The 24209-nt window shown below is 46.9% G+C and overlaps 1 protein-coding gene and 2 long non-coding RNA genes across 3 annotated transcripts in view; 1 reads left to right on the top strand and 2 right to left on the bottom strand.

Moving 5' to 3' along the window:
- Positions 1-24209, top strand: part of SLIT3 (slit guidance ligand 3) — a 772880-nt gene that overhangs the window by 729189 nt on the left and 19482 nt on the right. The window contains 5 exon segments of the mRNA XM_074292023.1: positions 2081-2220; positions 5389-5482; positions 12688-12825; positions 14259-14499; positions 17832-17962. Of these exon segments, the coding sequence (XP_074148124.1) occupies positions 2081-2220; positions 5389-5482; positions 12688-12825; positions 14259-14499; positions 17832-17962 (744 nt within the window).
- LOC141556987 (uncharacterized) lies at positions 3813-11950 on the bottom strand. The gene is made up of 3 exons (XR_012486677.1): positions 11862-11950; positions 5156-6871; positions 3813-4726 (listed from the first exon to the last, which is right to left on the bottom strand). It is a non-coding gene; the product is annotated as an uncharacterized LOC141556987 (long non-coding RNA).
- On the bottom strand, positions 16508-22936 carry LOC141556988 (uncharacterized). The gene is made up of 3 exons (XR_012486678.1): positions 22851-22936; positions 22322-22381; positions 16508-16617 (listed from the first exon to the last, which is right to left on the bottom strand). It is a non-coding gene; the product is annotated as an uncharacterized LOC141556988 (long non-coding RNA).

The raw sequence follows: 24209 nt of genomic DNA, 5'->3' as shown, positions 1-24209 counted from the left end.
AGAGCAATCTCTAAACCTGGTGCCATTAGCATGACGGTACCTCCTCCCAAGGCTCGCTAGCATTCCCATCAGGGAAGGAAGCACTCACACTGTCCCCCTAGACACACACAGACCAATCAGCAATTTGCTGCTATGCTCTATTTTACAACCCTCTCTACTACTGATCTCCCACCCAGCCTCCCCCCTCAAAGTGATCATAAACACTTAGATAGTAAATAAAAATAAGTTAATAGCTCTGACTAAGACTCCTTTCTAGCCCAGCTACAAGATTTTTTCCCCCTAAAGCCTCCTGACTGATCCATGGCCCACGACTAAGCAAGGGATTTGTGGGAAGGGGAATGAGGAGAGGGAGAGGCAGGAGCACTTCTGCATTACAGGCCCACATGTGCTCAGACTAAACATCCCCCACTGTGGTGGCAAGACTGCAGTATGTCCAGAGGCATCAGAGGGTCAGCAACTGATCATAGATGAAGGGCAACATGGTACAGTAGAAAAGGTGCTAAGACGACCATGGTTCAAAACCCGGTTTCCCATCATCTCAGACAGGTCACTTAGGGTGGTAAAGCTAGAACTGAGAGGGATCTCTGGAGGTCATTGGTCCGTCCTCATCATTTTAAAGATGAGGAAACTAAAACTTGCAGAATCCAAGTGATTTTTTCCTGGTTACAGAGGCAGAGTGGATCTTTTGCTACCACAGCCTTTTTCTCTGCTCCCCATTCTACTGCACTGCTTCTTCCTCTCACTTCATTTATCAGGTCCTAATTTCTCCTTTCTAAGATGAGAGGATTGGCCAGATGACTTCTGACATTCCTTCCAACCCTAAATTTATGGTCCTGTGCATTTCAGGAGTCAGTCCAAGCTGTCTAATTTTCATTTCTCCCAATTTTGCACCCTGATTCCCAAGTCGCTCCTGAGCAGGGAGAGCAGGGTGCCACATTTCATTTCACAACACGGTTTTATGGACAAGGTATAAATCTTAGATGTATAGAATCTAGTCTTGGCAATGGTGACAAGCTGACTACCTTGCTTATTTAAAAATGGGGGAGGCCTCCTCCCCATTGCCTTGAGCCATAGCTCCCCATGTCCCCTGGGCTACTAAGCCCAACTTTCTGCCTTATCTCACTTCTGTGATCCCAAGGATGAGAACGGGGTCAGGCAAAGGACAGATCACTGCTTGTTAGGATTTTTTTCAATTTTAAGATTATTAATAAGATAGAGACAAGTAAGGAAAATATTTTGCTTTGATTAATGATGGTTTGCGCTGAGTTCTGATTCCCGGCTCCATAGCTACCCTCCTTCCTCATCTCCTTGACATTACAGACATTGGAGAGAGCTCAAAAGTCATCAAGAATAATAAATGATGATGTGTGAACATGGCGGCTCTGAAGTATGGCCAAAGGAGGGGGTGGAGAATTTAGGTCAAGGAAATTTTCTGGAAGCATGAGGGACCCTTGGAAGAGGCCCGGGAGGCAGTTCTCTCACTCCACAAAGGGCAGAACTGAAGAGAGGTGAAGGAGAAGTAAAGGGCAGCTGGGGGGGGTAAGTTAAATTTAAGAAAGAACTAAGCACTAAGCGAAGAGCTAGAGGAGGCTTCCAGGGGCAATTCTAGGAGCTCTGTCCTTGGGCATCCGTGAGAAGAGAAAAGACGACCATTAGTTTGGGGGAGAGAGGAAGTCTTGCCCGTAGTGTCTTCCAGTTAGAAGACCTCAGGGTCATCTGGTCCAATGCCTTATTTAATAGATTAGGAACTAAGTCTGGAAACGTGTAATAACTTGGTCCCCAGGGAGTAAGTGGCAGGTTCTGGTCCTCGGTCTCTCTCCACTGAACACGCTGCTCTCTTATCAAGAAGCTGAGGTAGATGCTCCTCCAAGTCCCTCTTGGCCCAACTTGAGTATCTCGAAGCAGCCTCTAGTGCTACTCTGGGGAACAGGGTCCCCGGCCCCGGGTCTCCTTGTCCAAACTGCACATTCTGCCTTCTGGGGACCTGGAAGGACAGTTGGAAGCCTTTCTAACCACGCCTCTCTCCTCCTTGAGAAGCCTTCTCCCTCTGACTCCATGCCCTTCTCTCCCCCCACCAAAGCTGTTCCTGTCCTCTGGGCTTCGAGGGGGAGCGCTGTGAGATCAACCCGGACGATTGTGAAGATAACGACTGCGAGAACAACGCCACCTGTTTGGATGGAATCAACAATTATGTGTGTGTGTGCCCGCCCAACTACACAGGTAAGTGGGACGGCCGCTTAAGCGCCCCGGGCTCTGCAGCCTCCCTGGGAGCCCCCGCCGCAGGGGCCGGGCTCCCTCACTGCCCGCAGCGGGCTTTTGCCCACCCCGAGTGCTGTTTATTTCACTGATGACTCCTCTGTTCACCGTGGGCCGTTGCCCTTGCGATGGTGCTCCGCTTGGCAGAGCGATCACTTACACTGTGTTTGCCTTCTGCTCCCAAAGCTAATTACTTTTTCCCCTCCAAACACACCTATTTGATATATTAACAGCTTCTAATGAGGACAGTTAAATAAGCCATTAGGCTGAGAAATGAAGTGTCACCGTTCACCACAGGGATAACCTGGGAGCTAACAGCTCGTCAGTGGACCTCTGCCAGTCATTTCAAGTCAACAACATTTATTAGGTGGGAGCCCGTGTGCGGGGCACTGGGAGAGGCAGGGAGACCAGGCGTGGGCCCGACCTGGAGGGGCTTGCAGCCCGCTTCTGTCGGGACACGACGTAGGCACAGCACTGAGTGTCTTACAGGATGCGACCCGATGTGTATGTAGTACTGGCATGGTCAGGTTTGGCGGGATGGAGAGCCCCTCTCTCCAAGGCTCTCACCTTCCTTTTTCACTTACTTACTCAGGGGACTAAGACTAATTTACTTGCGACCAGAAAAGCCACAATAACCTGCCATCCGGAGGTTTGGCTCGTAATCCCTATAACTATTCATCCTTTACCTTTTATATGGCATGGAGCCCTTCCATAACTAGTGGGGCCTGTGGACATCTTCTTGGAATATTTTTTATTTGTAATAGCTTCTTATTTTTCAAAATGCATGCAAAGATAGTTTTCAACATTCATCTTTAGGGAAAAAAAAACCCTTGTATTCCATATTTTTCTTCCTGTCTCCCTTTCCTCCTGGACAGCAAGTAATTCAATACAGGTTGAGCATGTGCAATTCTTCTAAATATATTTCCACATTTATCATGCTGCACAAAGAAAGATCAGACCAAAAAGGGAAAAAATGAGAGAGAAAAACAAGCAAGTAAACAGCAACACCACAAAACGGTGAAAATGCTGTGCTGTGATGCACACTCAGTCCCCACAGTGCTCCCTGGGAGCACTCGGCTCTCTCCCTCCGAGTCTATCGGAACTGGTTTGGAGCTCTTCACTGTGGGAAGCCGCCTCCAGCACAGCTGATTCTCACAGAAGTGGCTGTGCACCGTGTTCTCTTGCTTCTGCTCGTCTCACGCAGCATCAGCTCATGTCAGTCTCTCCAGGCCTCCCTGAAATCATCCCGCTGGTCATTTCTTACAGAGCAATAATATTCCACAACATTCTTATACCACATTCAGCTACAAAGAGGGCTGCCACAAACACTTTTGTACACGCGGGTCCCTTCCCCCTTTTTATGATCTCTTTGGGATTCAGACCCAGTAGAGACACTGCTGGGTCAAAGGGCATGCGCAGTTTTATACCCTTTGTAGTATTTTTAAATACATAAAATAAAATGCATGGTAATAAAATAAACACAAAGGAAATCAATGATACTGCAATAGTCATACATACATAAACACACATGAATATATACATACGCGTGCATATACACATGCATGTGTTTGTTTATGTGTGTGTGTGTATATATATACCAAACACAAACCCGACCGCACTCACTAGCCACGTGACCCGGAGCCAGGCGCTGTTACCCCAGTTTCTTCATCTATAGGATGAGCTAGAGAAGGAAGTAACAAACCATTCAGTGTCTCTGCCAAGAAGACTCAAATGGGATCCCTAGGAGTCAAACCCGGCTGAAAATCACTGCTGTACAGACGTAGTTGTACACATCAGACGCGGGGATAAGGGAGGTTTACGACCCCGTAGTCCGGGCTAAGGACGCCAGGCCCCGCGCCCTTCCCTGGCCCCCTCCCCAGGATGGGGGATCTCCTCCGCCCACAGAAGCCAGCCCGCCTCACTTGGGGACCGGCCTCCCTAGGGATTGCTTGACATTTGGAGAGGAGATTTTCCCAAGAACTTCATCACGTTACTACGCGGTCCTTCGCTACAAGAGGCAGCTCTCAGCGCCCGACGCTCGCCAGTGTGCTCTGCGGTAGCCCTTGGTCCCCACGGCGGCAGAGAAGAGGGGGCTGCTCGGAGGGGGAGACTTGGTCTGGGGCCGGGAAGACCGCTCGGGCCCAGCCTCCGGCCTGTCCTGGCTCTGTGACTGAGCCGATTGTCCGCTCTCCGAGGAAGGGCGCTCTCTAGAACTCTCTGAGTGGCAGGGCAGCTGGGAACCTGCACTGGCATCTCCTCACCGGGAGTTCTGCTTTACCAGCTAAATCTCAGGTTCAGGAAAAACAAAAAAGGCAAAAAGAAAATACCAGTGCTACGGCCAAATGAGACTCGCCCCTATGCGCGGAGGATAGGGCATCTTTCTTCCATGTTATAGTGAAGGCCGCTAGGGGGCGCAGTGGGTGGAGCACCAGCCCTGAGGTGCTCAGGAGGAGCTGAGTTCAAATGTGACCTCAGTCCATCAGTTGGAGAATGGTTGGGTAAATTGTGGTATATGAAGGTTATGGAATATTATTGCTCGGTAAGAAATGACCAACAGGAGGAATATAGAGAGGCCTGGAGAGACTTAAATCAACTGATGCTGAGTGAAATGAGCAGAACCAGAAGATCACTGTACACTTCAACAACAATGCTGTATGAGGATGTATTCTGATGGAAGTGGAAATCTTCAACATAAAGAAGATCCAACTCACTTCCAGTTGATCAATGATGGACAGAGGTAGCTGCACCCAGAGAAGAAACACTGGGAGGGGAATGAAAATTGTTAGCACTAATATCTGTCTGCCCAGGTTGCATGTACCTTCGGATTCTAATGTTTATTGTGCAACAAGAAAGTGATATTCGCACAAAAAAAAAAAAAAAAAAAAAAAAAAAATGTGACCTCAGACACTTCACACTTGGCTGTGTGATCCCAGCAGGTCACTTAACCCCAATTCCTCAGCAAAAATAATAATAATAAAGTTACAGAATATAGTGACTCTGAGAGTGCAAGAGAGAGGGCCGTTTTTCGGATTAGTGCTGTCCTAGACTGTCTCAGCTTGCAGTCCCCTAGCTCAGCGCAGGGCTTGCCTCTTCCTGAGGCTCCTGACGTTTCTGCTCTGTGTCCCCCTCCAGGAGAGTTATGTGATGAAGTCATTGACCACTGCGTCCCCGAGATGAGCCTGTGCCAGCACGAGGCCAAGTGTGTCTCCCTGGACAAAGGATTCAGGTAACGCTCAAGCTTCCGGACCTGCGCCCTGAACCGGGGCGCCGCGGCCTGGAGCTCAGGGCCGGTGAGCCCAGGGCCGGTGAGCCCAGGGCCGGTGAGCCCCCAGCAGTGGCGAGCGGGATAGGGCGGGACCACGGCTCTGTGTGCGCGTGCACGTGCGCCGGCGGGGCCGCGTGTGAGAGTCGCTGTCTGCGTGTGCGGCGCTGGGTGTCCCTGGTACTGCGCCACCCGCCAGCCCACGCCGACCTGCGGTGCCCCCTCGGGTTTGTAGGCGTGTCCGCGTCACACGCACGTGTCTGCCGCTTCAGGCCCAAACAGGCAGAGCCGCGCAGCTAGATCGTCCTTCTTCCTTTGTAGAGAAGAGCACGCAGAAGAGTGACCGCCAGGCCAGGAGCTTCTCTGTGGGAAATGCATGGTTCTGTCCAGATTTGTGCTGTGGGCATGGAGATGCCGTAGTATTCGTTGACTTTCCTTTTCTCTTCCTGGGCTGTTTTTATTTTATGGAAGCGAGGGGTTGTGGTGGGAAGGAGGAGACAGAGACAGAGACAAAGAGAGTCAGACACAACAGAGAGAGAGAGAGAGAGAGAGGCAAAGCGACAGAGACAGAGAGACGGACACAGACCCAAAGGCAGAGAGCTCGCTAACAGGCCCCGGGGTACTTGGGGACTTTTCCTGTTCTCTGATCGCTCTCCCTTTCCGCTGCTCCTGTCACACAAGGTGCCAGGGTGCTTGGGGGGCTCCCAGGGCAGACCTGTCTCCACGGCCAGCAGCAGAGCAGCCAAAGCCAGAGAGCCATACTTGTGCCAGCAGCCCCGGGGCTGAGGCAAACTGAAGAAGCTTCCGCGAGCAGCTGGCAGCTCTCAGAGCCCGTTCCCAGGGCCTTGCCCCTCCCTCTATTCACCGTCCCTCTGGTTTGTTCTTGAGGCAGATCCATTTCTAGGCATTTCTTAAACCCCTCAAGTAATCCAGAGATGCAGGCTTGCCAGTGCGTGGGGGGAGGGGAGAAGGGACCACCCAGAGCCTCTTGGCCAATGGTTCACTTTCTTATTTAACAAATAGTTCCTGCAAAGACATAACTTTTCCCCACTTCCTGCTGAGGCTCCATCCCCAAAGGGAGGCAGGCAGCCCGCTCTGGAGAGAAGGGGTTTAGGCGGAGTTGAGACACTAATATGGGGCACCTGAAGGAATCCTTCCTTCAGCGGGAGCCACGGCCAGGCGTCTGGACCACCAGTCGTGATGAGCACCGGACGTGGCGTTCGTAGACCCCGTTCTTTGTCACAGGCGGGCTCCCGAGGGGAGAGAGTCTCCCGTGTACTTGTCCAGGAATGAACAGGTGGTCCCGGCCAATACTGCCTCGTTCAATCAACGACAGAATCACTGTGTTAGCTGCTGTGGTAAAAATAGAGATAAATTAGACTCCGTTGCTATACTAAAAGATATGGTCTAATTGGAAAAATAGGATTAGCCCCACATAAAGCAATTCTAGGGGGGAAATATGGATAAAAACTATATTATCTCTGTTTTACAGTTAAGGAAACTGTGACAGAATAATAATATAGTTATAATAATGTTATATTTAGTAACGTTTTATACAGATCCTTATTTGAGCTTTATACCAACCTTCCCATGAGACAAAAAGAAAAAAAAAATTGGGTGACTTTCCCATAGCCACAAAGATATTCAAATCAGAGACAAGACTCAAATCCAAGTCCTACTGATTCCAAGCACAAGATCCTTTCCACCCTATCATGCCCTCTAGAGGCGAAATGGGAAAGAGGATAGCGTTTATCTAGTATCTCCTGTATCCAAGCACTGTGCAGTGCTTTATAAGCATTTTGTTGGTCCTCACATCAGTCACACAGGCAGGTGCTTCTATTATTCCCATTTATAACTGAGGAAATTGAGACAGTTCCAGTGACTTGCCCAGCACCACACAGCTGGTAAGGGTGGGGGTTTAGATTTGAACTCGGGGCTTCCTGACTCCAAACCCAGCTCTCTGACAACTGCACCGCTCAGCCAGATTGGCATTGAATACGGTAGTTGAGAAAAGGGCAAGATTAGAATGAACTCTGTCACGGAGGACAGCTGGAACACTGAGGCGGGACTCTGCTCCGCTGGGCCGGGGCATGGCAGGCTGGGCATTCACATCAGTGAGGCCCACGGAAATACAGCATCTTGATACATCCATCACCCGTTCTTTCCAGAACCCCCAGCGCAGGCTCCAGCAGGGCAGGGACGTCTGTGTCTGGTCCTATTTCCAGGAAAGTTTGGCTGTCATCTCTCTTCTTAAGTACAGGGGAAGAGCCTTATGGCACTTCTGCCCCTCTCAGGCACCTCAGGGAGAAGGCACGAGCAATATTGATGAAGACTGCCTGGAGATCAGGAACTGTTGCTATTTATCTTTATGGCCTCCATAGCACTTATTACAAAACTTTGCACATAGTAGGGACTTAAAACATGTCAAACGAGAATGAATGTATGCCAGAGAATTGGGCTTGCAACTGAAAAAGCTAGAAAAAGAACAAATTAAAACCCCCCAATTAAATACCAGATTTGAAATTCTGAAAATAAAAGGGGAAATTAATAAAATTGAAAGTAAGAAAACTACTGAATTAATAAAAGTCAGAGTTGGTTTTTGTGAGAACGAACGAATGAATGAAGACTTCCTCCCCGAGCTCCGGTCTCTGTGCTGAGAATGTGCCATTCCCTTGAAAGGGAAGGCTGTTCAGTATGTGAGCTCTGTCAGTGAGGACATCGGTCCTGAACCCTGCCACTCTTCCGGGGTCACAGCCGCCCCCAAAGGTGGCTATCCAACCTTCCTGCAAGCTCATCAGCCTCCCTTCACGTGTGGAGCTCTCACTATCACACTCATTCAGTTCCACTGGGGCTATCCCCCCAAAAGGCAGGAACAGCAGCGTGGAGCCGTTAGGAGGCAGCCCAGCGCTGCCTTTGTCCTGACGCCACCAGCCCCCCATCTCCGGTCCCTCCTTGGTCTCCTTCTCCCCTGTGCGGGCCAGCGCTCGTTATTCTGCTAGTGCTGCTGGCGAGAGGAGAAAGGGGCCTGCAGACGCCCTGGTAGCACCTGTGCACGGGCCTGCATTCCCGGAGCGCCCTCTCCTGTGCACGCACCTGCACTGGGGCGTGCCCGAGCCTGTGTCTGTGGGCGCCAGCCTCCGGGCACTCTGAAGGGCGTCCCTCCCCCTTCTCGGAGCTAAGTGTGATGGGCCAAGCTTCGTCCTGGAGCCCGTTCTGTGGGCCAGTTAAACCTCGGCACCCAGTGTGAATCCCGGAAGTGCTCCCACCTGCTCTCTCCTGCCTCCCGCTCTCAGACTCTCTTTGTCTCTCTCTGTCTCCCGTCTATCCCTCTGCCTCTTTTTCCTTTTCTCCCTCCCTCCAGAGACCATCAAAAAGACCACATGGGTGCGTCCCTGCCCTTTCATAGAGAGCACGCGCCCTCCAATGGGAGACAGGAGTACTGCAGGACATCACCACGTCCGGGAGACCCCATAGGGACGCTCAGAAATCCAGGCGAGGGCCCGACCCTGGGACAGAGCCCAGACAGCCCCTGGGGCTGGTGTGACACCGCGGCCTGCGAGTGTGCAGCACGGAGCCCAAACTGAGCTACCTCTCTTGTCTTACTCTGCCCCCGACTCCCCCAACCTCGTGTCCGCCAGGCTGCCAGCTGACTTCCTCCGCCCGTCTCGGCTCCCTGTCCCAGGGTCCTGGCCCTTCCCCTTCCCCCTGCCGTTTCCTCCGTGAGTCCTTCCCCTGTGCCCCCAGCTGCCAGTGTCTCGTGCCTTCTCGCCCACCACTCGGTCATTTTGTAATGATTCTGTTCAGTTCTGTAGTCCACGTTGTCTCCCCTGACAGCATGTAGTCTTCATTTCTCCCTTTTTATCCCTAAGACCAGAAACAGTGCAATCTTACACAGCAGCCTCACTGCCTGCTTGTGGGCCTGGCTGCCCTCTGTCTTCCGCTGACCTTCCATAGGGACACCTGGGTTACGGTTTCCCCCGGAGCATCCCCATCCTCCCGATCCGTCAGTCTCCTCCAACCCAGTGATCTCCTTCCGTACCTTATCCCCACAAGGGCTTCTCACCGTCGCCGCAAGGGTCCTTCTCCCTCATCAAAAACGGACAAAGCTCTCACTATTTCCTCTGTCCCCCCTTTACGCATTTTCTCAGGCCACTAGCCTTGCTCTTAGAACACTTCCCTCCCATCATTCACAGAAAAACGGGATCGTAGATTTAGAGTTGTAAGGGAGGTCCAACTCCCTAATTTCTATACCTGAGTAAGCCAGGCAAGAAGAGATTAAACATCTTGTCTAGGATGGTAAAGCCAGTAAGTGTCTGAAGTGAGATTTAAACTCGTCTTCCAGACTTTTCCAAGAAAATCCCAAAGAGACTATGAAGAGTCAGCTATAACTGGGATGGCTGAACAATAAGAATACATGTTGATTAACTGCTGTTATAGATAATTAACATATATTAATTGCTATTGATAAGTATAGACTCTAATATGGATCTGCTGATGAACAATATGTCTGTTATGGAAGCTCAGCTAGCTAAATTCGAGACCCCTCACCAGATGGCCCCAGGGAGTGACTTTTTCAGGGACTGATAGTCAAAGATAATCAGATAAGATAAAGCAGGAATGTGATGCATTGGGAAAACCCATGCTGACAAAGTTACAGTCCTAGCGACTAAGTGCATCAAACTACAATTGCTGAGTGTCGTAGGAGTTTGAAGAAGGAAGAAATCACAAAAGAAGAGTCAGGACGGGCTCTGAAAAATGGAGGATGGAGGACCCAACTAGGTCTGTGATGAGGTGCAAATGAGGCAGCAGCTAGTGGTAGAGAATCCCCTCTGGTCCGCACAGGTCCAATGCAAGAGAATTCACAAACCCAAAAAGTCTGTGTGGCAACAGAGATGTATTGTTGGCACCGAGAAGCCAGCTTTGCTAGGAAGACAGACTTCTTAGGGGCAAGGTCCTGTCAGGGAAATAACAAACATTAACACGGAGAAGAGAATATCTTCACAGTGGGCAAGAGTCCTGGCAGGCAGCTTTGCCAACAAGAGAGCTTCCTTCCTTGGCAAAGCAAATTCCCGTTTTGGATTTCTGCAGAGATTTGGGATTCAGAGTTGTCTTTTATGAGCCATCTGAGCCTTGGGCTTCAATGCCCCAGGCCTAGATTTCCTTTTGAAAAGAGATGACTTATCCTGGAGTCTCAAGCCACTCAATAGGATTCTCAGACTAAGATCTCCAACTCAGACTACTTAACTTGGGGAGGAGGGCCTTGTCTGGGAAAGGTAGGCTTTTCCCAGGGGGGAGCTTGAGACCCCGAGTAACCTTTCTTTTATGGATTAAAGGGGACACAGCGTCAGGATTCACCCCCATCATATGGCTGTACCCAGGAAGACTTTATCCGGCAGAGGAAAGATGAAAGAAGGGCTGAGCTCAGGAGAAAAAGATAAGCCAAAAAGCTTATGTCAGGAAGGGTCTCCTCCTTTTTCCTTTGGGGAATTTCTATCCATACTTCAATTACCATCTACTTCCTTGATGCCCAGTTTTTTTCTCATAAGGACTTAACACTCTATTTTACAGCTCTCTGACTCTGTGATATGTTGGATCTTATAATGATATGTATTTGTGGTTTTGACCACAAGCTTCATGAGAGTGAGATTGTACTTTAAGTAAACTTTTCTAGCAAAACTAAACTATTCCAGTGTCTCAGAAATACAATAGACAGTACGTACTTATGGAATTAATGCAGTTATTTAAATCTCTGCTTCTTGACCTTTAAGCAGTGGACCCTACTGCTCACCTCCTCCTTCTAAATACTTTCTTATAGACTTTTATATCATTCTCCTTTGGCTATCCTTCTGTCTGTCTAGCTACTACTTCTCTGGACTATCATCCATGTCCTACCCACTAATTTTGGGAGTTCCCTTAGTCCTGTCTTTGTCCTCCCCTCTTTTTTCACCTGGGTGATTTAATCAGCCCCCATAGGTTCAATTACCATTTCTAAATGCATATGATTCTCAGATCTACATATTCAGTTCTTCTCTCTCCTAAACCCCAACCCCTTATCAACAACAACTTATTTCAAACTAGATGTCCCAGAAGCATCCCAATCTCAATATATCCAAAACAGAACTCTTTTTCTTTTACTCAAATGTATCCTTCTTCCTAACTCTCTCTCTTCAGTGCCCCAGGGCTTTCCAAGAGTCTAGTTTGGCAAACTCTGAATGACCCTCAACTTTTGGCTCTTCCTCACCCTCTATATCCACACAATTGTTTTTCTCTTTATAATAAACATCTCTCCAATATCTTACTTTCTTTTCATTCACATGGTCACTATCTTGCTTAAGTCTCTCACCTGGATTACTGCTGTAGCATCCTGAATTGTCTCCATGTTTCTTTTCTCTTTCTGCTCCAATAGATCTTCCACATAATTGCCAAATTGATATTACCTGGGATAGCCAAGAAAACCCCAAAGGGGTCACGAAGAGCCAGATAAAACTGGACTGACTGAACAATAGCAATACATACCTGATTATGTGATTGGAGCTCCAGCCCTGGTTTCAGGAGAACCTGAACTCAAATCCATCCTCAGACGCTGGATACTTTCTAACTGTGTCATCATTTAACCCTGACTGGCTCACCCCCCCAAAAAAAAAAACAAAAAAAAAAAACTGATATTGCCACATCATCAGTCTTACCAGGTCACACTCTTGCTCAAGCAGCAGCTCTGGGCACTACCTGTTGTCTCTAGGATAAGATTCAGATTTTTCTGTTATTTAAAGGATCTCCGGATGTACTTCAACCTACCTTTCTAGGCCAATTGTTCATCACTTTCTGCTCAGCCTAACCATCCCACGGGTTCTTCCCCGTACATGAGGTTCTTCCCCCCGCCATTGCTTTGCCTTTGTTGGACTAAGCCCCGTGCCATCCTTCTCTGCCTCCTAGAAAGTCATTTCCTTCAAGTCCCATTTGCTAAGAGGCCTTTTCTGATACTCAGATGTCAGTTTGCTTCCCCATTGAAATTACTTTGCATCTACCTATAGATAGCCCATAAACTCCCGGAAAGCAGAGTCTGGGCTCTTTGTGTGTTTAGCACCTGGCACGTGGAGGCTTATTATAAAGAGCTTGCTGAATTGCACTGAGCCGTACCACTGACCATCAGGGTTTGGACTGTTTTCTAGGTGCGAGTGTCCTCCCGGCTTTAGCGGGAAGCTCTGCGAGACCGACGACGACGACTGTGTGGCCCACAAATGCCGTCACGGGGCCCAATGTGTAGATGCGGTCAATGGCTACACCTGCATCTGCCCCCAGGGCTTCAGGTATGTGAGGGAGCCTAGTCTGGGGAGAAGATCAAGCCCAGACTGCAAGGGGCAGAGAGACTGATGAAAGGCCCAAGGAGAAAGTGCTGTTTAAGAAACTGCCCTGACCCTTTATTTCAGAGAGGCCTGACTCGTAGTAATCCTCGGAGGGAGGCGGAGTGGAGCTTGGAGCTCAGATCCTATACCCGCTACTTACAGACTCTGGCCTCTCAACAGGTCACTTCCCTGTGAAGGTACCGCAGACTGAGGCTTACCTGATAAGTCAGAAAAAGGCTGTGACCTGCCACGGTGGAGGGAATTCCCCATACTGAAAGAAATCACATGTCCCTTCATTTCTCCATGTATTTTATAATTAGGAAAAATTCTTGGACCAAGCACATATTAAAGAAATGTTAAAGCACCCACATTATCCGATTCTTTTGAGTCATATGGTGGCGCTCTCTTAGAGCCTAGCCACAAAAAAACCAGGATGCCACACCGAAGTTTCTCACTAAATACCTGCTCTCTGAGAGCTGGGACTGTCTCTCATTGAAATGAGACTAACTAGGGAAACTAACAGTGTCTGGAACATAGTCGCTGCTTTAAAAATGTTTGCTCATTGACTGGCAGAAGCCATTCTCCCAATCCCCTGCACGAGAGCCCACTTTTCCATGGCTCTTTTCTTTCCAGAGTCCAGGAGGAAATAAGAAATGGGAGGAGTAATAATTAGGGAAACATGGGCTCAGACCTTGGAGCAAGGGGCAGGGGCCCCTCCCCTTTGGGGAGAAGCAGAAGTTGGGGGAAAGGAGGGAAGCTCAGGCAACACTTAACAGAAGTTACAGGGGGCTAATAATGGCAGCATCTGAGTGGTAGGCAGAGATAGGTGAATTATATGTAAAATAGCATTCCTCCTAGAACTGAAGAAAAACAAAGCTGAAAGAGTCACTGGAGACTGTGTAAAGCGATCTGCCTTATTTCATATAGTTGAGCAGAGAAAGAAGGAGCAACAACTTGGTGATGCAATGGATAAAGCACCAGCTGTGGAGTCAGGAGAACTTGAACTCAAATTCAGCCTCAGACACTTACTAGTGTGACCCTGGGTCAATCATTTAACCCCATTGGCTTTGAAAAAAAGGAAAAAGACAGGGAGAAGTCGCATGTCCCAATTCAGAGTTATTTCTTTTTCACACCAGAGTTTTGGGGGAGTGAAGACATTTTTTACTGCAGATCAGCAACTTAAAAGTCTTAAAAATTCCCTAGCCCTTTGATAAAGCAGCTTGTCTAAGGTCATACAACCTGAATGTGTCATTCCAGAGTGGAAATCATCTTCCTCCCTCCAAGGTCAATTCCCTGTAGACAATGCTGCACCGTCTATGGCTGCGCCATCTTTAAAGCTGAACTCTGGGGTGACTGTGCAGAGAGCTTTCTGACTCGGGCTCCTTCCTCCCCTGCAGTGGGCTCTTCTGTGAGCACCCCCCACCCATGGTGCTGCTGCAGACCAGCCCCTGTGACCAGTACGAGTGCCAGAACGGGGCCCAGTGCATCGTGGTACAGCAGGAACCCACCTGTCGCTGCCTGGCCGGCTTCGCAGGACAGAGGTGCGAGAAGCTCATCACCGTCAACTTTGTGGGCAAGGACTCTTATGTGGAGCTGGCCTCTGCCAAGATCCGGCCCCAAGCCAACATCTCCCTGCAGGTGGGTACCAGTTCCACCCAGCCTGGACTCATCGACTCTGATAACTTTATAAGGGAAATTTGGTCTTTTCACAAGTGCTGTCCAGGGCATGTCTGCCTGCCCCATGCCAAGTCCTGAGGATACAAGGGCAAAATGTCCCTCTCTACCTTCAAGGGACTTGCATTCTATTAAGAAACACCATGTAGTTGCATGCAAGATACATTGAAAGTCACAATGTAAAGAGAGGGAGCCCACTAACCATAGAGAAAGACCCTAAGGAGGAGGGAACCTCATCAACATGAGCCTTGAAGGAAATTAAGGATTCTAAGAAATAGAAGAGGGAAGGGAGTCCACTCCACAAATGGGAGAGTATCTGAGCAAAGATGAAGAGATGGGGGAGGGAGAAACTGGGATGGAGGAATGTCCTCCAAAATTGGCAAGTGGGACAATTTTGCTGAGACTACTATTCAGCAAATCTGCTAAGGAAGTTTGGAGCTAGGTGAGGGCTTTAAATGTCAAACTGAGGCACAGATATTTTATCCTTCAGGTCGTAGGGAGCCCCTGGAGCTTGATGACCTAGGTCAACACAAAATATCAGGGAGCCAGGACCCAGCAGGGCAAGAACACCGACTTACTGCTGGTCTGTTAGAATATTGCTAAGGTCCTTAGGGACTCGGCTCTGCCAATTCTCACTATTCCCTTTCCCTCAATGTACTATTAGGGATTCATAGTTTCATACACAACCCTCTTCTTGAATTCTGCTGTGTCTATGAAAATATTCCTTTCTTTGATGCTTAAGTAAAGAATCAAAAATAAAATGTTTTTTAAAGAGTCATCAGGGACAAGCTAGTCAGATTTACACAGGAAAGATTCTCAAGTGAAATACTTCTTAACAACAAAAACAACTGGTGATCCTCCTCTGCCGATTAAATTTTTCCACAGCCAAATCACTTCTTCTCAGCCAAGGATACTTAGGTCTCAGGGGTGCACGTTTGAAAGAGATTATAAGGAATGTGGCTGGAATGAACCATCTCATCAAAGAACACAATGTGTTTTTCACAGGCAGAACAATGGGTATGAGATCCAAATTAAACATTGGTCATGCTGCAATGGAGGTGGAGGAATTTGGAGTCTGAGATGTAGACCAGAAACCCCATATGAAAATTACTCTGACTAGACCAGCTTCTTCCCAGACTAGGGAACGGGGTCAGGTCAAACAGTTCCTTTCTGAGAGAATCAGGGCACTGGAATAAGGAATCAGGAATGGTGATGGGATAGGGATATAGGGAAGGGGATGGGAATGGAATTGAGAAGGGAGGTAGGGATGAAGACAAGGATAGGGATGTGTCTAATGGACATCTTGAGCTGGTGATTTTCATCATTTCCAAGTCTTTTCACTTCTACATATATAACATCTCTATATATGCTCCCCTCTTATCTTTCCTCTGACACTGAACCACCTGATACAGACTATTATCACTTACTCTAGGACTACTGAAATAACCTGCTTGGTTAGTCTCTCAAAGTGATCCTCCTAAGGCACAAGTCTAACTGGGTCTCCCCCATTCAATAAATTTCAATGGCTCACTATTACCCCCAAGATCAAAATATCCTCTTTTCCTTTTAAAGCCCATCACAACCTAGCCTCTCCCCACCTTTTTAAATTTTCCTACAGTTTTTCTCTCTTCTTCGTCCTTGTTCCAGTGACACACTATTTGCTATTTCTCACACACACATACACACACACCCCACATAGTTTATTTTCATTGGTTCTCCACCATGATTATAATACTCTCCTTTCTCAGATCCATCTTCTGGCTTCTTTCGAATCTCAGTTAAATTTCCATCTTCTACAAGAAGCATTTCCTAGGAAAGTCCCTTTAGTGCCTCCCCTCTGAGATTATCTTCCAAGTTATCCTGTGTAACTTTTGCTTGTACATAATTGTTTACACATTGTCTCCCCGTTGGATTATAATCGTCTTGAGGGCAAGAACTGTTTTTGTCTTTAATATCCCCAGAGCTTAGTGCAGTGTAATTGGCACTTAATAAATTTGTGTTGCCTTGACTTGACTCCAGTTCCCTTGACTCACCAACCCAATACTCTTTGCACTGTATCCTGTGCCTCTCAAGTTAGGAATCCTGTAATTAAATCAGAATAAAATGTCCTTCCTGACTCCCTCTTCTGTGAAGTTTGTGAAATGCTCACTCTACTTGCCTATTTGGCCCTTGACTATCATAGTCTGCATCCATACCCATCTCTGTCCCTTAGATTTTGGACTTTGTAATGGCAGGTTCCATGTTTTTTCACCTTAGCATCTCTGCTACCATCAAAAATCGGAACTTGTTCTTAGTAAGCACTTATTTAAAAAAAAAAAATAAAGTTCTGTTGGAATAGAATAGAGCTCCCCCTATATCCCCCTAAAATGACTCAAGTAAATACTCTAACACAGGACTTTGTTAAACTTTTCCCACCCATGACCCCTTTTCATCCAAGAGGCAACCCCATCCCAAATCAGAGCCAAGCTGTTTTTGGCAGCATTTATGCATGCACAATGCAAAGTATACCTGTTATGTGTTCTGAACCGAGACTGCAGTGAAGTCAACTACAATGCAACTTGGGCAACCACTGCTAGAAACACCTCGGATTCATTACAAGTCTGATTCTGAATTTTTAGTCATCGCATTCAGAAATCTTTTGCTGTTGCCAGATTTTGTGACCCCCATATTCAGTTATATGACCCTATATGAGGTGAAGACTCACAGTTTAAGAAACTTTGCCCCAAGGGCAAAGGACTACACATTTTATGAATGGAAATAGGATCAGTTTCTCCCCAGGTACACTCCTTACTGCCTGCTTGAAGAGTCCTACACTTCCTGGAAATCTGACTGAAAGCCAGGAGGCTTGACCAGAGCATGAGAAAAAGGAACATGTACTAGATTGGGAGTCAAAGTCTGGATTCAAATTCTGTTACTACCTGGGTGAGACTGAGCTAGTCACTTAACCTCTCTGCACCTGGGTCTCCTCATCTGAATGAAGGGTTTGAAATCAGTGACCTCTAAATTCTATGCCTTCTTACAGTTTTATAATCAGGATCATTATAATCATAATTAGCAAACTTGTTGAACATCTTAATGTGTAATTTGTTCTATCCTAGATACCAGGAAAAAGTCAACACCATCTTAATGCCTTTTGCCTGCCACCAAGGGGTTGTGCAATTTATCAACAAGACCAGGGATTTTATATTGCGGGCCCACTTAGAGTGGGCCATGAGTGTGAGAGGACATCAAAGGAGAGAGGGACCACTAGGATGCAAGCACCTCCAGGGGTTAACAAGCTTTCTCCTTCCTCACAGGTAGCCACGGACAAGGACAACGGCATCCTCCTCTACAAAGGGGACAATGACCCTTTGGCACTGGAGCTATACCAAGGACATGTGAGACTGGTCTATGATAGCCTGAGTTCTCCACCCACTACAGTGTACAGGTGGGTGCCGCCCCCAGACAGCAGCCCAAGGAGAGACTGTGAACATGGCTGTCCTCACTCTACCTCTGACCTTCCCAGGAAGCAGAGGGTAGAGGAGATGGAGGAAAAAGAGAGAAAGGAGGAAGATGAGCTCTCCTTGAGAGATGACACCTCATTACCATAAGATTAATGGCCAGCTGGCTACCTTTGCACTGAGTGATCTGTTCAGATGGGGAAGAGGATGCTTAATGAGCTGCCCTTTTCAAAATGTCACCCTAATCTTTTATTAGTTTAAGGAAGAAAGCAAGCTGGGATTAGCATGAAACTCGATGGGAAGAGATTAGAGGGAATAAGGGACCAGAGCTGCTCAATTCTATCTGGAGTGAATTTTAAACATGAGCATCTTGCTTAAGGAGAGTCTTGCCACCTGCATTCCCTCTTTTCCTTTCTATTTGAAAGGAGAGCAGCATGTTGGGGGGGGGGGAGAAATGGGTTAAGGGAGAGTGAGGAGATCTAAAGGGAAATTTGTGGGGTCCCTTGGCTTTTGAACAATCACTCTTAAGTTCATCTCAGCCCAGGAACTGTGGCTCATGTAATAATACCAATCTCAAAAGAAGAGATAGAAATGGAACCCATATGCTTTTGCAGCAGGAAGGTTATGGTGATTTTTAGGATTAATGCAGTATTTTAGAAGGAAAGAGAAAAATGCCTCTATTTGGATGACATTTAATAAATATTTTTGATTAGAATCAAAGCTGGGTGAGCATATTGTTCCTATCTCAAGATCTGCCATCCAAGTGCTCTTTTCACTACCTTTTATTGCTATCATGACTTCAGTTCTCCAAGTATGCATGGGACGACTGACTCGGGAGAGGTTTCCCAGGAATTCCCAAATCATCCCTTCTGGACATTTACTAGCTGTGTCAACGCTGAGCAAGGAAGATAGCTTCTCTGTGCCTTAGTATCCTTATATGTAAAATGAGAGCCTTGGACTCAAGTTAGCAAGTATCTGTTAGGCACTTACTGTGGGCCAGGCACTGTGCTAAGCACTGGGGGTTCACGGTCAGTTTTGACTCAGGTCTCTATAATGAACCCATTAAAGAGGACAACACTATATGAGAAGGGGGAAGAAGGAAGGCATGTCAAACATGAGTAGGGACATAATCATGAGAGCATCAGCCTAAAAGGAACGAGTGGCATGTGGCCCAGCACAGGGCAGGAGCTGCTGCCACGTGGTAGTGTGCCCAGGGGAAACCAACCAGCTTGGACTTAAAACTAGCAAACTACACCCCCCAAGATGGGTCTTCTCAGCCAGTCAGCTTTTTATAAGAGAGAAGGATGTAAACTATCCACAATGCAAAATAAGCCTACCTCCAAGACTACTCAGGAGGGTTTATCACAAGATTACAAGAAATGAATCTGGTTTCTTCTAATTTACTCATCTGCTTCTGTCTTCTCATTCCTTCTTATACTTCTCAGGGTAATAATAGTAGATGTTATTCCCAGCTTCCCCCTCCCCTGACACTAATTCCACCGTCTCTACCTTTCCCACTCAAGAGTCTGCCGTGTGCCACAGGACAATTTTGGGGGGTAGAGCTACTTCCTTTCCCTAAACTGTTTGCCAGTACAGTCTGTGGCACTGCAGGCCCACTTACTTACCCAGCATATTTGGCAGTGAGTGCTGGTGAAAGGGGAGCTTCTGCTGGTTTGACGTCACAAAATCAGAGTTTCAGAATTAGAAAAGGACCTCAGAGGTGATTTAGGTGATTTTAGTTCCTCCCTCTGCATGAAATAGTCCATTCTGTTTGCACCCCCAACAAGTAGCTCTCATCCAGCCCAGCCCTCAGGACAGTCTCTCCCACTCTGGGAAAGCCTCATATTTATTACCCTGGTAATATGATCCTGGGCAAGATATTTGATCTGTAGCAATGAGGGGATTGACTAAATGGTGTCTGTGGTCCATTCTGGCTCTCAATCTACAATCTCATAAGAACTTAGAACAATATTCAATATGTGGTTCAACCAAGACAGGTTAGAAGAAGGCATATTGTTACCTAGTCCTTTCATCTTAACTTTTTTTTGGCTGTCTTGTTAAGCTGTTGATTCTTCTAACCTTATAATCCTCTAAAATCCCAAGATCTTTTTCAAACTAACTGCTCTCTGATCAAACCTTCCTGTTCTTTGTGATGGTAGAGCAGATTTTTTTAACCTCAATACAAGGAATTTTATTTATTTCCATTAAATTTCAATCAGTCACCAAGTAATTCTTAGGCATTTAATATGTACCAGAAACTGTACCATGCACTGGAGAAAAAGAAATAAATGTCATCCAGTGTATTATCCATCCCTCCTAGCTGGTATCATATGCAAATTTGATAAGGATGGAGATTGTGCCTTTTTCCAAGTCATTGAATAAGACATTAAATTGCACAGGGCCAAGCACAGATCCCCAGGATGCTTCACTGAATATCTCCTTTCAAGTTAATATCTAACTCTGAATCCAGTCACTCCAAATCCATGTAACTATACCATTGTCTATCCTGTAGCTGTTTGTCTTTTCCACAAGAATAGCATGAGAGACTTTATTATCAGTAGCATGTTATTTTTCACAATTAGCACAATGGTTCAGGCAGTAAAGCACTCAGCCTTTTTTAAATGCTTACTGTGAGCCAAGGACTGTGCTCAGTGCTAGAGATAAATAGAAACAAAGAGAAAAATAATCTCTGCCCTCAAGGAGCTTATGTGCTAACAGAGAAGACAGTACATAAAAGGAAGTTAAAAAGGGAGCAAGGGATTCCCATGATGGGACATGGTAGCAAAGTCCTACAAGTCTGAAACACAGTTGGAAGTGAATAAAGCAGGCTGGCTCAAGCCAATACCCAAAATAAGAGTCCCCTGGAAAGAACTGACCAATGGAAGGAGCGGTTCAGCATGGCAGATGCATGTACTAGTGTGAGTAGGCAATTGAGTCATAGTGTTAAAATCTAGAAAAAGTCCAATGAGGTTAAGGTAAACCTGAATTAAAATGTAGAAAGAATTCTAGGTTAATAGAAAACCAGTGTTTGTGTCTTCATCTCACTGTATAAACTTTGGGAAGTCACTTACCCAGTCTATATCTCAGTTCCTTTATTTGTAAAATGAAAATACTTGTTTACGTACCTCACAAGTTCTGGAGGAGTTCAAGAAAGGAAGATATGAATGTGGTTTAAAAATCTGAGACCACAATACAAATGTAAAGGATTAATATTTGCTAAAAGAAAATGAACCTTCCTTCTCATGGCCCTGGGATAATGTAGACCATTTTCCATTAGCTAATCAGGCACTGCCATGTTTAAGGCAAGTCTTGCAGAAGTTTGCAGAAGCCCAGAAAGGCTCATCCTTTCAATTATTTGAGCTAATGACTAGTTTCTTCATTTGGGGGTTAGAAATCAGAAATTGCTGAGAGGGGCCACCAATGCCTCTCTCAAAGGCAGGCCTCCCCCTTCTCTAGTTAGATTTGTTTAAACCCATTCCCCCTGAGAGGTTTTTGAGGTTGCACCAACTAGAGCCTTCTCCTGCAAACAAGCTGAAAGATCCAAGAGCTGTCTGTCTGTCTAACAGGAAAGAAGGATTGAAGTTCAAGGATCTGGCCTCACACCTATTCTGATCTCCTTCAAACTTGTATGACTGTGGGGCAAGTCGGTTCGCTCCTCTTGATCTCTATTAATAAAGTGAGATGTTTGAGCCAGATGCTCTCACAGGATCCTCCGAGCTCTAAATTCCCCAATGCCATCAATGCTTTCTTTACTGCTTAGCTTTCAGAGTGAGGGAGCACAGAGTGTTTCTGTGTCTCTTCTGGGAGCCTCTTGGTTCATTTCACAGAGGAACATACAGGGAGAGGCAAAGGCTTGACCACATGGGAACTTCTGCCTAGGGGTGGTATAGTCCCTGTTATTTCTAGCTAAGGACTTAAATGAACCATTTTATTATTGATACTCCAAATCTTCAACCTTCCCTCTGTGGGCTTTCTGAGGAGGACAGCCCCACTGGATTCACCATTAATCACAAGCTCCTTTGCAAATCCATTGGTAGTGCTTTAACCCTGCTGCTGGGGGAGCAGATCTGAAGTCACTGATGGAGTGGGGGTCCTAGGGCTGGGTTAGTGGTCTCCTACCCTCACTTGGTAAGGAACTACACGGAGGAGGAAGGAGCAGAGAAATGTGTGTGGTCCATGCAAGGGGGGGAAAATGGAAATGTAGAAACTGTGAATGGAAGCAATAAGCAGAAAGAAATCAGGGGCATACCCCAGATATGATCCATTTCCAAGGGCAGCTCTGTTTGTACGGGCCAAAACAAATGTTTAATAATAATGTTTAATAAATGCTTACGGACTTGACTTACTCTGCTTCTCCGTAACTAGCTGAGTAACCTTAAGCAAATCATTTTTCTTGGTTTCCTTGTCTGTAAAAAAAGGAAGTTGGTTAGTATTGTCTCTTTCTAGTTCTAAGGTTTATATCATTCAATGCAGTATTAATGGGGGTGATCAGGAATCCCTGATGGACTGGGGTAGCCAGTAAAGAAACTGACTTGAAAGAGACCAGAAGTTATCCCCCCTCACTCGTATAGCCCTAAAAGGAGGCGGATCCCAGCTCAGTTGCCAGTTTTTTTGGAGCAGCCCGCAGACCCCAGGACTCATGAGGACTGAGGAAGGACCCATGGCCATACATGTCCTTTAAAAGGGCCAGGGTATGTGCTCCTCCTCACAGGGCCAAGGTGTGCCCAGCCAACCCAATGAGAGGTGGCCCCAGACCAGCAGATCTGGGGATTCCCCTAATCACCTCGGTCACATAAGAGAACAACCATGGAGAAAGTTGTAGGGAGAAAGCAAGATGAGAAGAAGGGATGACCAGACTGCCAACATGCTGCTTACCTCAGACCACAGCAGGCCAGATAGAACCTCAGCCATTTTAGGAGCTGAGAAAACAGCTTTAGAGATCATGTGGCTTTGTCTCTTTGCTCTAGACCAGCTCTAAAAATTAATGAAAACCGTAGTTAAGACTAAATGCTGAAGTCTGGATGGCTTGATGGCATTAAGCAATGAACTGTCCTTCCTAGGATCTGTACAGAATCATCACTGCCTGCAGAAAGTCATCCCCAGACTACCAGGGGGATCAGACAAAGAGGATAGCTCACCACAAAGCAGGGGGTCTTCCCCACATGACCCAAAGTTGCTCTGGACATTTTCCAGGATCATTTCTGGGTTAGACCTTCTTACCCTATTCTCTTCCCCCCACCCCACCACTCCCCACCTCTACACCGATCCCTAGTTCTCACTAGGCAGATTCCCTAGAACCTGTTGAGAGCAGCAGGACTTCCCCATCATCACCATTACCTTTAAGAGAAATGAACTTGAGACTGTGAGACAGTCTACTTAATGTTCATTACTAATCCTCCTGGGAATTGTGGAACAGTGGGAAAAGTCCTAGCCATGGAGACGGATCCTACCTTTGAGGCTTACTGCCTGTATGATCTTAGGCTGTTCACTTCACTTCTTTGGATCTGAATTTCCTCATCTGTAAAAATGAGACTAAATGGTCTCTGAGATCCCTCCCAATGAATGATCCTTTGTAAGATAGCCCGGGTTCTGACATGTGGGCTTCTCTGAACCTGTTGGGCTCTCTAACCACCTGGGATCCAGAAGCAGCAAACATGCCTCCCAACGCTGCCCTACTTACCTTGTGCTCCCCAAGCTAGGGGGATGATTACCTTTGTCTTAGAGCTTCCCAGAAGTCCTTTCCCAGGCCTGAAACAAGGTGTGGAAGTCCATGTCCAGAATGGAGCTGGTCATGGTCCTGATGATACACTATTTTCTCCACTAACATCCAACCCCCACTGAGTTTATTGGCAGTAGTTCTTAATTAGCTTTACCTAAAGACAGCAAAATCCTCCTTCTTGGTGAACCTCTATTACCATCTAGTGGTAGGAAGTTTAAGTGCCCAGAGCCAGAGCTAACCTAGAGGGGAAAAGAGCCCCAGCCTACCTCCCTCATCCATCCTCAGCCTCTTGCATTTATGGAATAATAATCCAGAACTGCAGAATCAAAGAATCATAAAATCTTACCCTTATGACAACTAGGCATCATATTGAAAGTCAAACTCCTATCCAGTGCAGCAATAACAAAGACACTATCACCTCTATAGCACCCCTGACAGGAACCGGGAATGAGGCTCTCAGTACCTTACTGAAGTGCACCTGGTTCATACTTGCTGCTAGGCTGGTCTCATTGTAG

The sequence above is a fragment of the Sminthopsis crassicaudata genome, chromosome 2, assembly GCF_048593235.1.
Source record: "Sminthopsis crassicaudata isolate SCR6 chromosome 2, ASM4859323v1, whole genome shotgun sequence".
Lineage (NCBI taxonomy): Eukaryota > Metazoa > Chordata > Mammalia > Dasyuromorphia > Dasyuridae > Sminthopsis > Sminthopsis crassicaudata.
This window is presented reverse-complemented; position numbering and strand designations above follow the sequence as displayed.